The 17,188-nt window shown below is 37.5% G+C and overlaps 1 protein-coding gene across 2 annotated transcripts in view; it reads right to left on the bottom strand.

The window, feature by feature from the left end:
* The window catches only part of GC5 (golgin Putative 5), a 237,316-nt gene that overhangs the window by 116,282 nt on the left and 103,846 nt on the right, over positions 1-17,188 (bottom strand). For both annotated transcript variants that reach the window (XM_089415144.1, XM_089415147.1), the window contains exons 6-8: positions 11,628-11,742; positions 11,400-11,461; positions 11,208-11,255 (exon numbers count right to left, since the gene is read on the bottom strand). In XM_089415144.1, coding sequence (XP_089271270.1) covers positions 11,208-11,255; positions 11,400-11,461; positions 11,628-11,742 — 225 coding nt within the window. The remainder of the gene's footprint in view (positions 1-11,207; positions 11,256-11,399; positions 11,462-11,627; positions 11,743-17,188) is intronic.

Below are 17,188 nucleotides of genomic sequence, written 5' to 3'. Positions count from 1 at the left end.
AATGTGAGGCCTTCAAAGACAGCAAATTAAGAAACTTAAAAATGACGAGCAATCTTTGAAAAACAAATTAGAACAACTTATCACGAAAGAAGCATCAAAGTTTTCAGACGTAACAATCCAAACTCAAGAAAAAGGAATGAATATCAGTGTTGCAAACATCCTGATAACATCTCGATTTTATCATGAAATCACGATTTTTTGGCCTAGCCATTGTTTGCCAATTTTTACCGATATTTTGATAGTATCTTAATTTTTTCTATTTTTCCGACTTTTACAAATATTTTCTCGATTTCTATGATTTTTTGGTTTTTTGGACCTGTTGACCCTTAAAGTGCCACCTAATGATTATATGAAGACTCCATGCCTAAGGATGATCTAGAGAAAACTTGTACCATCACATATCATCAGTCAATAGAGTTTTTTAACTCTACTTCTATCTTCTCATCATCTTTCTTGTACCCATATTCCACACCCTGCGGGGAATTCTAATAAGTGATACTAGTAATGATGAGTTTTGAGTCTGTAATAGGCCTAGAATGTTGGGACTCGATCAGCAAACGAGTACACCTTAGAGTATTTTTTTTATCTGGTTAATTATCCCTTTTTTTCAAAGGTGGATAATTTTCTAGGTTTTTCCACTCACGTTTTACCCCAAAGCCAGGGTGACGGTTTGAAGGTTGAGCCCCTAACACATCTTAGTGTCTAAAATCGATGTATATTACCATACTAGATCACACAAAAAATTTCGTGAAATTTCGTTAGCTCTAGGTAGTCATTTTTTAATTTTTTAGATTTCCCGCAGGTAAAAAATTGCAATAAAAATTGTATTTGTAATGTAATAAGTAATGTCTAGAGAAGTTCTATGGAGTATAAGTAATGAAATTTGCACCACTCGCCCTCAACTTTCTACTATGACACACTTTGATGGGTTAAAAATGTGTTTTGAACCCTCAAAACCCACTTTTCCTAGGTTTAGTGGGAAATCTGGTAATTAATTAAGCCAAAAATTAAATAAATGGAGAAAAATAAATATCCACACATGCTAAATGTTGTGGAAATGAGGTGGAAAATTATGGGGGAGTTAAAGTGAAGTCCCAAGGTGATGTGGACTCCTAAAATCAAATAAAGGACATGTGCTCAGATAAAAATGAATTTTTGGCATTAAAGGAGAAAGTTGCTTACATGGAAATTCGAATTTGTGAAGTTAATGCACGTTTGGGAGGGGATTTGGGAGAGTATTTGGTGGACATTTTTGTGGGAAATTGTCCCCACATGGGTTACCACCCATATACACTTGTCATTCTATCATAAAATTCGAATTTGGCACATACGGGAAGAAGAAAATAATGTCCACTTGCCAGAATTCGATTTTTACACTTGCCATTGGAGCTCCATTCAACAAATTCGAATTTATCTATGGGATTGTCACATCATGCCACTTGTTTAACCACTTCTACATTGGGATTGGCTCCAATGCCATTTGTTATTGTCATTCTTCATTGGGATTCGCTCCCAACTCTCTATATAATAGAACCATGGACTCTCATATTGTATCATGTAATAAGCTATTGGGCTTGAGGAAACTCTGTCATTTTGTACTTGCATGCTTTCTTAATACAATCAAGACTTTGGGGCTATTTGACTAGTGTTTTCTTAGCTAATTGAGGTGATGTCCTTTCATAGTACTGCTATTGTGTTTAATTTCTTTCGCATGTTGAATTAATATTAGTTTATGCTTGCCATCTTGCTTGGATTGATGTATGCAATCTATCTTGCACATATCATTGATTTAGAGTAATATTCTAAGGATAAGTTTGCCAATTCATTTTAAGATGAATGTTTGGTTTATCTTATTTATTATATTGCTCTAATCTTGTACAAACTAATACGTGTTCAAGTGTGTAGGAAAGATCTTTTGTATTGTGTGCAGGAATCCATCTGGAAGTGAGAGAAACCTCAATTAGATCAACTCACTCCTAGAGTCGCACCGATCCAAGACTTAGCCATTTTTTCGGTCCAAGTTTTCCATCCAACAAAGAGCAAAAGGGAGTTTTCTTAGTCTATAACTACTTGATCATCCATTTAAATTCAAAAATATTTCTTTGATTCTAGTTCTTTCAAAGTTATATCTCATATTCAAGAATCATTTCCAAAGCTAGGCAAGTATGGGGTTCACTCCCATTACTTGAGCTAGTACTTTGTAAATTAAATTTTAAGTTTAGTTTTGGTTTCTTTTCCCTAATCTTACACTGACAATTAGTTATTTTTTGTGTTTTCTAGCCCATAGGCTTGAGCATTGGGCAACAAGGAGCTTGAGAAGAAGCTTTGGAAAACTACTCACTTGTGTTTATGCAGGACCCCCTTACGCTATCAAAACACTGGTTTCTAGGGAAGCCATAAGCACTTGGGAGAGACTTGCAGACTCATCTAGGCCATGGGCCTTTTGAGCCTTGTGAATCTCTTTTGGAGAGCTTTTTCCATCTTCAAGTTTGTTGTTGTTATATTTTTTGGGGAGAGAGTCTAGCTTTGTTAGAGTCTCATCTTTGTAAAGATCTCTCTCGTATTGTGGGTAGCCCTCTTAGAGGCATTTTTATTCTCTTTAAGTTCTAATAAAAGATAAAAAAATTGTTGGAGGGAGCTTGGGATTTTTCCCATGGCATCCTCCTTTCTTATTTAGAGGAGGTATTCTTGTGGGTGGCTTAATCTTGTTTCTAGTTTTTCTTAGCTTTCTAGCTTTTAATTTCATATCGTGCATGCTTAAAATCAACACATTTCACTCCACATGCAAATTTTCACTAATCTTGTATTTAATTTTCCACATGCATACACGCTCTCAAGTTTTGCAAACTATTTCTTTTTGAAGCATTAGTTTAATTTGAGGAATTAACACAATTTGCACTTCATCTAGGCATTTTAGTATAGTAAGGCCCTAAGCATCACTAAAACTTACTTCCAGCTTAAGTTGACTGAATAGACTTCTAGGGACCCTCTACCTATATTGACTCCTCATTGTAAGATCCAAATATTTGGGCGCGGATGAGATCTGAGGACTAGAGTTCAATTGTAGCTTTGCCTTAGCACTAATCAAATAAAATGAACCAAGAACAACATTCTATCACATTTGCTTTGGTTTAAAGTCTCACATGCAAATCTTATTTCAAGAGGCACTTTGGATGCAAGCATTGTAATCTCTTTTAATTTTGCAACAAGTTTAATTTTCTTTTACTTGGAAATTGGCTTATCTTTTGATTTAATTGCATATTGTTATGAATGGTTGATTTCACTTTCAAGTACTATTATTTTGGGTTGCAAACTTAATTGCATGTTGTCACCTTGGTCTAACATTTGAGTCATTTTTGTATCCTTTTGAACAAGATAATTTCCATGCTTTGATTTGTAGACTTATTCATCTTGAAAGCATTTATAATATCTTGTGCTAACAAGTTATTGTTTCACTTTTCAAGGTTATTTTGGCTTTCCATTTGAAAGCATTTCACTTCATTCTAAGCAAATACAATTTCATTTTTTAAAGAGAAATACTTTGAAAGCACTGGTTGTTTATGTATTTCATGCTTATCTTATGTATTTATTGTAAAGACCGTACATAGATGCAAAAACAGTGAGGGATTTATATCATGAACCTGTAAACAATTTCCTGAGATTTTACAAAATCAATTAACAGAACTGCTGAGGTACCTACCTGTGCCGCTACAGTTGAATATGCTGTGCCCCTACGGTTGAAGATGCCTCTAGCTGCGCTGCTACAGTTACCAAAAGACCGAATCCACCCAGCCAAACTGAGCAGAACCTGGTTGCTCAATCCAGTAAGCTTCTTAACAAAAGCCGATTGTTCCCCTGTGCCCAGAACCTCAGAACGGCTCAAGCTCTTCCTGTGAATGAATTCCGTACATGATGTTCCTCCTCCTTCCCCTTCCTTTCTCTCTGTTTTTGCCCCCCCGTGGTTTTATTTTGTTGTTTGGCGGTGGCCGCTCTTCCATCTGTAGCCCACCGCTCTGTTTGCTGGTGACACGCTCCCTGTCACGTATCAACCCCCTTATCTCTTTTAAAGGTCGAGGATGTATATGATTTATGTTTTGAAATCATATTCTATTTTTATTAAAATATTCTTTTAATATAAACATTATATCGTATATATCACATTATGTTTTAATATATATCACATTTAAAAAATTATCAACATTATGATTTAATATATCACAATGTTTTGTTATATATGTTTTTAATATAACATTATAACTTTATACTTAGAGCCCCCTTTAATTAATTTCTTATATATATTTTAAAATTTTATTTTATTAATTTATTAATATAATTTTTTATCAATAATCTGGAATATATAATTTATATAGTCCTCTTTTAAGATTTACCCATACATTAAGCAATATTGATGAATGAGTAGAACCTTTATTCAAAGAAGTGTCATGGTATTTATCATTTATAGTTAATTTAGTATATAATATTAGTGCGGTGTATGCGACACATGCATATGTAGCTATCATATGTATGTATCATATGCCCGTTATTATTCTTGCGTTCTTTATATTTATAGATGGGTCGTTACATTTATGGTTATTGCTCATATCAGTTTTGCTTATAAATCTTAAAGAGATAATCTATTTAACTCTAACAATTCTTCTAGAAACTCACATCCTTTTTAAATTAATTTTTCATTAGGGACCACCCCCCTTAGCTAACCTAGAAGATAGCTCAAACGGAGAGAGGGGATTTAGTGTGACAGCCCCTTCTCTTAATTCCCTACCACCAACCACACCTTGTGGGGTTGAAGGCTTTTCTCACTGACTTGTAGGTAGGTGTAGGCGGCAGGGTCAACAGGACCCTTGACAATTTTAGCCCAATGTTGATATCTGCAACATTTATGAATATTGATTTAGTCAATACCACAACTCAAGATGATAACAAACCAGTGGAAGTAAAAACATATTCAGATGTTACAAATCAAACGACAAAGATTTCAAGTGAAGCTCCAACGATTAACCACGCAACTTCTGTAGCTAAAAGAAATCAAATACTTCAAGTAAATCAAGAAAACAACACAAACAAGCTAAGGGGAAATCAGATCACAGGAAGTCCTTATCGTCATCAGAATCACAAGAGCAGACAACTCAATTAGTCCACATATATGTATCACTTAAAACATAAACAACGAACTTATGTTCTGAAGACTACTAATGTCAGTGCAATTCGGTCTTGTGATAAAAATTCACACGAAGTATCCAATAACCGCAAGATTCCACAAAAAAATAATTTAAGATGGTTATATCCCTTCTCAATGCGAGAATTTTGTTTATCACTCAGACGATCCTATCATCTTGTATCAACGAAGATGACAACTCCCAAAATTCGTAAAAGTTACAAACAGAATACAAGACAAGAAACAAATGACAAGTCTTATTAACAATAAGACTTGACGACAAAGCTTTCTGAAGAGGAAGGCAAAGTTATGAATGTTGAATTTACACGATCTTGGGTCTAGGATAGAATCTTAGAATCTCTGACGCTACTAAACCAAGAATCTCAACATAACTACTTTGCATAGCGGAAAATATAAAGCAGTAAATCACACATGCACAAGTATAGAATTTTTTTAACAAAATATTGTACAATAATGTACAACCCAATCTTTGTTATATTAAACCAATCCTTTATCTCACTGTTTAAGGTTTGTTTCCCTGCAGTCAATCTCTACCTGGTTAGGGCAAAACCACAGTCACTTTTCAGCCCTTAAATTCTACCCAGATTTGCTCCTTATAACTATAGTTGTCCTTCCTTGAGGGTTCGTGCTAGTTTGTTGCAAGTTTGGGATGTTCTAGCCCTCAAACAGTCCTCGACGCTCCTTCAATTTACTACAGCATGCTCCAGATCTCCTCCACAAGTTTGTGGCAACCTATTCTAAGGACAATCCACCCTCAAACAAGCCCTTAAACGCCTCAGTCCTTGATATATGCCCCTCAGCCCTCCTTTTCTACAATTCAGTCACCAAAAGAATCCCTAAAAACCTTCCTTTCCACGTTGGTTTCCCTCCTTATGCCTACGGCCAAGACAAAGTTCTTTTTCTCCTTCAACGAGTTGCTCTTGTGATGTGTTGCTCACTTTGGATGTCAGAAATGACACTAACATCACCTTGTATTTATATCATACATAAGGGCTTCCTCAAACGTCATCATAGGGCTTGACAAGTTGTCACATGTCTTATTAACATCAAGCCAACCTAGACTCTTCTTGTGAAACCCCATTTCTTATCCTCAAAAATTCATAACTTCAATTGTACAACTCGAAATCAGGTGATTTTCATTGCGCCAAATTCATCTCGACGAGAGCTATCATCCGCATCCATCACATGTCGAAATGTGTCCATGGTTTTGGCCCAAATCACGATGGGTGCAAAACCCCAACCTTGGGTTCCAAGCCCACAAGTGACTCTTGTGGTGCTCCACCCTCCAAACCCTCAACCTTAGGGCTTGGAGTACCTCCCAAGCTACTTAAAAGTCAACACTCCCTCTTAGCGAAGGAGGTACTTCCAAGACTAGGAAGTAACTCATCATCATCATCACTACTCGCAACACTTGCCCAACTCTTAGCGCTCACCATTGCAACAATCCATGTAGCATGAACTATGCCTCTCTCAAAAGGGTCGCTATCACTGGAAGCACCCTGCTTCTTCTGCTTATCTTGTATCACTTTCCAATCCCTCCATGATTCCTTCTTGCCAAATGTGGAAGCACCCATGGCTCCCCACTGACCACGCGCTCTTCTTGGCCTGCAAAGTCTCCCTCTGAATCTGCAAGCTCCTGCTAGAACTCGACTCCCTCTAAACCTCTGGAACTTGGACCTTCTTCTCAAGAACCTGTACCTGCCCCTCTAAAGCCTACACCTACAACTGCTTCTCTGGAACCTGCAACTGCTCCACCTGCTTCTTCTTCCTATGATCCATAGGCTTGCCCGTCAGCCTATATAGACCATGATCTCTAACTCCAAGCACAATACCCATGGAGCTAGAGCCTTTAGGTCTGAGTCTTACCTTCCCATCGTAGAACAAGGCCTCAAACCTCTTCTTCTCGATCATCGAGACATATATCACGCTATATCTGAGTCTTGGTAAAAACAATACATCCTGGACCCGCATCACTCGACCTGTCTCCATCCTATATCGCATTACTCCCGATCCTCGGATATCCTTTTGACTCTTGTCGCCCAACATCATGTGCAACTTCGAGTCCCATTCAACTAGAGTCTCGAAAACCTTCTGTGACTCTATCATATGTTTCAACGCACCACTGTCCACGTACCATCCATCCTCATCGATAGTACCCTGCGAGAAATGAGAGATCATGGCAAAGTCGTCCTCCTCCAATCTTTTGGTGAGAGCATCTATCTCAGCAGAAGTGGCAACACCGGCGACCTACTTCCCTTTCTTCTTCTCGTCATCTCCCTTCTTCATCGGACATCTCGACGAAAAATGACCCATCTCGCCATAGTTGAAACACTTTACTTTACTCAAGTTCTTCTTTTGCTTAACCTTCATTCACGCTGCAAGTGCCATGTCATCATCTGAAGCCCTCTTCTTCGAATGAAGATACTTCCTAAATGAAGTCATCCCACAACCTACTCCAGTCTAGCAATTTCTCTCTGGCAACGATCCCCTTGATGAAGGGCTTCCATTCCTCGGTGAACCCTTTCAAAGCAACCCTCACCATATCAGTATCTGAAATAATCACACCAACGGCAGCAAGCTCATCTTTGACCTGAGACAATTTCGCCAGATAGGAAGTCACTCCTTCACCTTGTATCATCTTGGTGGACTTCAACTCATCCTCCAATACCAATACCCAGTTCTCGTTCTTATTCTAGAACAAATTCTGAAGAGCCATCCACATCTTATGAGCAATGTTCTTCCAGGACAAATGAGGTATTAGGGGATCCTTCACACTATCAAAGATGATCAATCTCACCCTCGTATCCAAATCCTCATACAGTTTCACCTCCTTTGGGTCAGTTGGTTTCTCGATGGCTTTCTCGACAAACTCCTAGATCCTATTGACCTGCAAGACCAACTTGATCCTTTCCTTCCATGGACTATGGTTGGGCAACCCCTCCAACCTGTCCTCGTACCGGAGACCATCCTGCAACATCGACATTGTCACCTACAATGTGACCAACTCCCTTTTAAGTTGTACTTCATTGTGCACTCTGATGATTCAATGTCTTCCAAAGTAGCTCAGATACCCTCTGATACCATGTCGAATTTCCACGATCTTGGGTCTAGGATAGAATCTTAGAATCTCTAACGCTACCAAACCAAGAATCTACAAAACAACTTTGCACAGCGGAAAATATAAAGCAGTAAATCACACATGCACAAGTATAGAGAATTTTTAACAAAATATTGTACAATAATATACAACCCAATTTTCGTTATATTAAACCAATCTGAAAAATATAACAGTGTATGGAATACAAGATACAATGACAATCATGTTGCAGACTCTATGTCGTATCTCGTCCTGTCGGTCCTTCGCTCATGTTCTGCTCTCTAGTTGCCCCTTAGTCCATCAAAGGACAACAAATAGAGTCTCCAGGAGGGTTTCCTCTTATCACTGCTGCAAGTCACTTCTGTCTCAATGAACACGGGCTGATCCAATCTGCTCTCTAGGCTGGCCAATACCTGAGCTCCAATCTGCCAATCTAGGAGCATTTTTTATCCGTCAAAGAGCTACACATTAGGCTACAAACTTCACCCAATCACGCAACAATCAATGTCCTTCGTGTATGCTGCTCTAGGGCTGCTTTGGGCTATCAACACATTGCCCTCCATCAATCCAATGATGCCCAAACAACTCACTGCAAGATCTTCTCCTAGTAGGGAATTTCAACCATCACGAAAAGTCCTCCAAATGGCTCCCACAGGCTTCTAGACAAACTGATCCAAAACTGATCCAATAACACAGATCCAACACCTACAAAAATGTACCAAAGCACATATCTTTAGCTCACTGTTTAAGGTCTGTTTCCCTGTAGTCATTCTCTGCCTGGTTAGGGCAAAACCAGTCACTTTTCAGAGCTTAAATTCTGCCCATATTTGCTCCTTATAACTGCAGCTGTCCTTCCTTGAGGGGTCGTGCTAGTTTTCTGCAAGTCTGGGCTGTTCTAGCCCTCAAACAGTCCTCAGCCCTCCTTCAATTTACTGCGGCATGCTCCATATCTCCTCCACAGGTCTGCAGCAGTCTATTCTAAGGACAGTCCATGCTCAAACAAGCCCTTAAACACTTCAGTCCTTGACATCTGCCCCTCGGCCCTCCTTTTCTGCAATTTGGTCACCAAAAGAAACCCTAACAGCCTTCCTTTCCACGCTGGTTTCCCTCCTTATGCCTGCGGCCAAGACACAGTTCTTTTTCTCCTTCAACAAGCTGCACTTGCGATGTGTTGCTCACTTTGGATGTGAGAAATGACACCAATATCACTTTGTATTTATATCAAGAGCTTCCTCAAACGTCATCATAGGGCTTGACAAGCTGTCACATGTCTTATTAACATCAAGCTGACCTAGACTCTTCTTGTGCAAACCCATTTCTTATCTTCAAATATTCATAACTCCATTTCTACAACCCAGAATCGGAGGATTTTCGTTGCTTTAGATTTGTCTCGACAAGAGCTATCATCCTCATCCATCACATGTCAAAATGTGTCCATATTTTTGGCCCAAATCATGATGTGTGAAAAACCCCAACCTTGGGTTCCAAGCCCACAAGTGACTCTTTTGTTGCTCGACCCTCCAAACCCCGACCCCTAGGGCTTGGAGTACCTCCCAAGTTACTTAAAAATCAACAATCAATATAATTTATATTAAAATAATATAAATAACAATAATAACAATCATAATTAATGATTAGTATAGAAGAGGCATGTCTCTAAAGACAACCATTCATGAAAGAGAACCTGCCTAGGTAAATAAGTGGGCCCTTATTTGTAACAATCATATCATACCTTCTGTACACTTCTATATAAATATATTACTTGTCCTATAATGGATATTTACATATTTCAGATTTTCTGAATATTTCTACTGCATATATGAACTTTGTTCATAACAATATTGTATGAGGAATTTCCCAGAAATTTCACATCCATTTTTAAATGATGTTTCGGACCAAACAATTGTGATCTAAAACGATTTAAAAATGGATGTGAAATTTCCAGAAAATTCCTCATACAATGATACTGTTCACAGATGTAAGGCTTGAAATTTCAGAAATGTTTGGGTAGAATTGTTGGCAGTAAATGATCAATCTCCAGAAAAGGGTTAAAAGCGGCAGATTTTGATTATTTAGCCGTAACTTTTTTCTTGAAAAATCCAAGTTGAGTGAGACAAAAGGTGTTACAGAGCAGACATTTCAAGTTGTTGTAGGTATAAATTTCAGAGTAATTAGAGCAGATTTTGCAGAGATACAACAGTTAAAAATGTCGAATGCAAAGCGGTGCTCACAGAAAGGCTTAAAAAGGTATGTGAACTTAAAATTGTCATAACTTTTGGTTCGAAGGTCAGACCAAGGTGATTTAAAAGCTTTTGAAAACAGGAAACAGTGGAGAATGTCTTGGTTAAATGTTTGGTACAGTTGGGGATAAGCATTGTCAGTTGATTATAGGAATTCACAGGATAAACCTTTGGAAAGAGGAAAATGTCTGCTTGATGAAAGCAGGAATATTTTTTTCTGTGGAGGGTCTCACACCAAGTGTGCTACACACATTGGCATTTTTCCTATTATATTGACAATGATACTCAACTTCCCAATGAATTGCCTCATTCCAGGAATTAATGCAGAAAGCAAGCCAATGAACATGTAGGAGTAGAACCAACTCCTGCTGAAAACTCCACAAATCCCCAAGAGAAAGGGAATGAAGAATCTCATTGAAAGGAACCTTTCTGGCCATGGTCCAAGTCATTCTCCTGGAAGGTGCCCCTCCTGGGGTATACTTGGATGGTCAGGGATTTGCTTTTGGCGACAATTTTTCAAACTGTAACACACTTACAACTTCTACAAGTCATGGCAAAGTTAAAGACGTGTTATATATATATGCAGGCACGTGTAGTCAAATGTCATTATTTTCCTGACACGATCATATTGTAATCCAATAAATTCATTTAACAGTAGCACCAAACTTTTAAATACCTGTAACTTGGAATTCAACCGTTGCTTCTCTTCTTCTAAATAGCGAATCTAGCTCAACACAAAAAGACAATGAAAGCTGATTAAAATGCAAACCACTTCAAAAACTCCAAGAACATTTAATAAACAGAAAAGGAGCAATCCCAACTTAAAAAATGCTTCAGTAATTGAGAGTAAAATAACTGCCCAACAAACCTGAGCTCGTAATTTTCTCATCTGAGCTTCTTGTGCAGCTTGCTTTTTCGAAAGCTCTTCACCTTTAAGGAATGAGATATAAAGGTAAGTAAATTCAGACAAATCAATAAAACCAGTCAATTATCAGAGAAGTTCATATAGTAACTGCAAACAAAGGCCAAAACAACAACCAGTTGATATCAACATGCAATATGGTCCAAATGGTGTCCCTAGTAAGATTCAGCATACCTTCAGCCATAACTTGCTTGATAATTTCATCCTTTTCTTTTAACAGAGCAGCAGCGTCACTTTTCCTACTTTGTTCTCGTCGGAGTGTGTCTCTCTCCTTTGTCAAAGCATATACCTGTCCAAAAATAACAAAGTTATACACAAGATCTTTAGTTCTAAGATAAATGGATGACACTTATATTCTGTGACTAAAGGCTTACTGCTGGGGCAAATCTAGAAAAGAATAATGCTATTTAGAATAAAGTCGGAAGAATGTAGAAAACCTGAACAAAGCACTATGAATATGCACCTACATACGAAAGTTTATAACAATTTCAGGGAACTTGAATCAACTAGTCACCCAACAAAGTTAGCAAACAAATCTATTGGAACTTGCAATGATAATAAGCAAGCAAAAAACAGCTTATTTAATTCACAACACCAGAATACTCTCTTCGAATAAAAAAGCCACTGAATATTTAGGAAAAAATGAAGAGGAAAATATAGGATGGAAGGAAACCATCCTACTAAAGAAACTGATGTTTACAACATAAGTTATGCAGCTTGGAAAGGGCAAGTCTAGCACTCTCGAGATTTTACTTCTTACTCAGGCAGTCCAATTATGATTTTCATTTCGTAAACTGTATGACTTGATCTATATTTTTATGTTCCTCTGATCATTAGACTCATTGTTTAGATACCATAAGTGCTTTAACCTTGTAGAATAAAAAATTTCCTTAGGTGTGATGGAACTGAATTTCGTTTATGCCCAATAATTTGTTCTTCTTAATCTACTATGGAATATAAAATTATATACGAAAACACAATGCACATACTAAGAACATTATACCAAGAATACTGGAAACACAACTTTTATTTCAAGAAATGCTTGTTTTTAAAAAGACCACAGCTTTATACTTGTCTCCTTCGTTTTATTTATATATCAAGCCTTCAAGAGGGGAGAGACAAGCATACCCCTCGTCCCCCTTCCTTTTCTTATCAAAGGCCGATGAGATAAGTGACTCACCTGAAGAAGACAGCAGCTATAAAAGTAGTTCTGGTAGCTTAACTCTTTTTCCTTGCTCACCTGTTATCTGTGGATAACATCCCAGTTTTTGGAGATGGCTCCATTAGAGATGCAAACACATATGAACAGACTCTGGAATCTGAAGGCTCATTGGAAAGCCATTGGAATGGAAATAAATGCTAACAAATCCACATTATCATGCCACACACTTCACCCATTCCAGGAACAGTACATTAAACCCAGCCCCCATTCAAAGTTCAGTCTTTTGACAAGGGAATGAAGTATCTAGGCTCTGAGACAAAACCAGATAATTATGGTTTCAAGGGTGGGCTGTTGTTATATGAGAAATTTAAAAGGAGAGTAACTGCATGGTGCAACAAATCGATGTCCTTAGGTGAGAGACTTCCTGTGGTCAAATCAGTTCTTCAAGCCATCCAACTGTATTGGCACACTCATGCTTACATCCCAAAAGGAATCCTCAACAAAATCAAGAAGAAAAGTTTCAGTTTCTTGTGTGAAAGTGAAAAAGAGAAGCATTTCCCTTGGTCAAATGGCAACAGCTAGCTAAACCAAAGGCTTTAGGAGGCTGCGGTCTCAAGCAGTTGATTGAAGTACTTTCAGCTTCAAGCAAGGAAAGGAAGCTGCTAGAAGGATGTCTAGATGACCAAAAGAAGGAAAAGGTATATATATTTGATAGATAAAGCCATATCATCATATAGTTGCAAATAACATGGTTGAATGCTCTATCTCATGAGCATGATCGAAGAAGAAGGATCTCTTCCATTAGAGTGATGCATGAAGGCATGTAGACAATGTGTCTTGAACTCCTCTACATAATGATAAGATAAAATCATCATAATATGACCTCATATGGAAGAAGAGGTGGTTGACAATTATGGTTCCTATGATGAAGGAACTATGTATAGAAGTTCCTGGGAAATCAATATGTGAAGAAAGGAAGACGAGTTCGTGAAAGATGCAACTATAGTCATGTAAGACAAGATAAGTAATCAACATCCGATAACTAGAAGAATTAGCATTGACATGTCCATAAAAGAAGGTATGAAGACCCTAATATGTATACTGCAAAAGAAGAATCTTGGTAATGAATGTCTTGGAAATGGATTCATACATGTGAAGGATGTTGGTGTCATGACGAAAGGCCATCATATAGAGGAAACTTTGATTTATTGTTCAATTTTTATTTTTGAAAGCATCTAGTTGGGTTGTTACAGGGCTACCAAAAGAAGGTTGTAGAAGTCCAGATGGGGACTAGAAAATCACTTTCCGATGAAGAGAATGATGACATGATTATTGGTTCAACACTATGGTTTATTGAAGGGAAAGATCAAGATTACCAGGATTCGGATACAGATACAGATCCGGATCCGGATTCGCTAGTTTTTTGAAAATCCAGGATCCGGATACGGCAAGGATACGGCAAGTACAAAAAATATAATAATATTAAAAATATAAGAAATTAATAATAGACACAAAATCATCCATTTTAATATATATATATTAAAGCTAAATCATTGTCATTCATTTTGTGCTTTTACCATATATTCAAGTTCATCTTTAATTATCTCTTCAAATTAACAAATTGTTGTTTTTTAAGTTTGCATTCATAAAACACCATCATTAGTTTATGCCCACACACCATACAAGAGCCATTAAATTCAAATATATATATAATTATAATTATTAAATTTGTAATCCTTTATATACACATAAACATTATTATATTTAACATAAAATTTAATTGAACTTAATACGCATATTAATATGATATTTTTTAATATATATAAATAAAGAAAATAAATTATTTATAAAACAATTTTAATGAGAAAATATATTCAAATAAAATTTAATATATAATTCGTTATTATGAATATATTATTGTTTTTAATATGTATAAAAGAATATGTATCTAAAAGAAAATTATAAAACTATATGAATTCAAATTAAAAAAAAGGGGCAAAAATGAAAAAGTTAAAAGCTTGTTGACTGAATTACCATCGTGTCTTTCGAGGGCATAACCTACCGCAGTTTGCAGTGGCGTCTGGACTGTAGTTCCGTCAATGATAGTTTTTATATTTTTGATCTACAAATCGTCAAAGGCCAATACATTGAAGGCCGATGGCTTCTGAAACTGCCGGTGTTTTCACGATGGCTTCTGAAACTGCCGGTGTTTTCACGATGGTTCCCATACATGATATATTAGATGTATGTGCACATTTTACACGGATCCGAATTACGCGGATATATTAGATATATTAGATGTATGCGATGTATGCGCACATGTTCCCGGTTCTTGGGCGTATTTACGCGGATCCGGATCCGAATCCGGATCAGATCCGTGGATCCGTGGATCCTGTACCCCAGAGGGCCGGATCCGGTAACTTAGGAAAGATGGCCAATGCCCATATGATAAAGTGAGGATGAAGAAGGATCCATCATGAAGAAGATGAATTTCATGACATGATACCGACATTGAGGAGCCCTACAAGTAGTTGATAGTACGATGATCTCCACCAAAGAAGCAGAAAGTTGTTGTTGGAAACAAATCCCTAGTTAAGAGAGAACTTGGGCAAGTCCCTTGTTAAAAGGGAGCTTGGGAATATTCCTTTTATAGGAATGTGTAGATCCTCCCTAGTTGAGAGGGAGAGATAGACACATCATTTTTGTCTTCATGTTATGAAGAAAGAATGGAGGATTGGGTAAGCATCTAAGATTGGTTCTTATACTCCTTGAGAATGTGGTAGGGCATCCAACAGGCAAGAGTAGTCGAAGAGGAAACTCCTGAATATGTGTTATTCCAAGACAGGAATGGTCCTAAAAGGTCATACCTTGCCTTAAGAGACATCTGGATGGGGTATGTGCCTTAAGAGACAATGATGATAGTGTCTATCAGTCATTCTCTCGCCAGCATTGTGCTTTGATCTTGTGGAGAGATAGAGTTGTTAGTCAAGGCCTTGCTATGTGACAATGCTGGTTGGTATGATGAGATGCAAAGAAATAAGCTGAAATAATAGCTTATAAGATGGTTTACCAATCCGACTCTTCTTATGAGAATTCTTCAGTATGAGAATGTCCAAGTACCATGTATGGATTATGAATACCTCCCTAGTTAAGAGGGAGCGTTGAAATGTGTAACTAGGCTCGATCTTCATAATGTCTATTGTAATCATGATTTTATGTATTTGATATTAAAGAGAAAAGAAATTTATAATTTTGTCTTTCTTCATGCATGGGTTTCATGCTCAAGATAAATTTATTTATAGGTCAACCACCCATTGAGTGCTTCTAGGTCTTGTCAGAGTCAACAAGTCAAAAGAGTCATTGTCATACATGTAAGACCCCATTAAAAACTATGTTGTATCTTGTAAAGAAAATCTTTGTAAAGTCAAAATTGTCATAAAGACCCTCCAAGACCTTGTCAAACAAGTCGGCCTTCAAGGAATACTAGTCGGCCTTCAAGGAAGACTAGTCAGCCTACATGAAGTGATAAGTCGGCCTACAGCCAGTGACATGAAGCCTATATATACAAGTTAGTCGACCACATTTGAGATCATCATCATCATCAATCATCCAAGAGGTTTGATCACAAGTTCAGAAGAATTCTCATAACCAGCAAAGGTGAAGAGAACACAGAGAGAAGGACAAAGAAATCTATAGAGTTGCTTTTGGGCTACAATTCCTCACATGTGCGTCGAGGTTCAACCTTTACCTAAATGGGGTGCAGCGTTATCCCGGGAAGGCATTTTTTATCAAGAGGAAGAGGGGAATAAATAGAAATTCGGAGTTCAAGACCTTAAGTTCTTTATGCTAGCAGATCCAATTCCAGCTACAGAAAGAAATGGATGGAAAACAAGGGTCCAAAGATCATTTTACGTATGCTGGACCTTGATTCTCAATGGATCGTAACACATGCTATTAATAGGTGCTCTTAGTGGGGCGCTTCGGGCGGAAAAAGTTAGGGCATCATTCATTACAGAAGACACAGAAATATTGTTGTCATAATAGGAGGCCGAAATCAAGTAAAAGAGGGACCATCTTGCAAGTCGAATTGTTGGAGAAGAGGTTACTATCTAAGCGAAGGAGAAAAGAGAAGAAATTCACCATCTTTATCTCACGCATGCCAACTAGGGTTTCTGCAGTGAAGGCCGAAAACTTCAATCCTAAAGTAGCAAGCTGAAATTCAAAGGAGAAGCAGAGATCTGAAGTATTACAACGAGTTTGACCAACGTTGACTTTGTGGAAGAAGAGTTGATCAAAGAAGTGATTTGAGTCTTAAAAGGGTCTTTGATAAGGGTCTTAGGTCTTGGAATTCATCATTTGAAATTCTATAAAAGAAGAAGAATTCTTGCAGGTTTTCCTCTCAATAGGAGAGGTTTTGGCCTGGCTTATAGCCTACATATTGTGTCCTCTTGTCTTATTGTTCTTCATTGTTTGGTAGTTGTTTGATGATAGAAGAACACTAATAATAATCAAATGAAAGAAGAAAATTAATCAAGTTAAGTAAAAATACATCACAAGCAGTTATCAAAGTAAG

The sequence above is a fragment of the Pinus tabuliformis genome, chromosome 6 (assembly GCF_031772625.1).
Source record: "Pinus tabuliformis cultivar Carrire ecotype Pingquan chromosome 6, CPIR1, whole genome shotgun sequence".
NCBI classification, from domain to species: domain Eukaryota; kingdom Viridiplantae; phylum Streptophyta; class Pinopsida; order Pinales; family Pinaceae; genus Pinus; species Pinus tabuliformis.
This window is presented reverse-complemented; position numbering and strand designations above follow the sequence as displayed.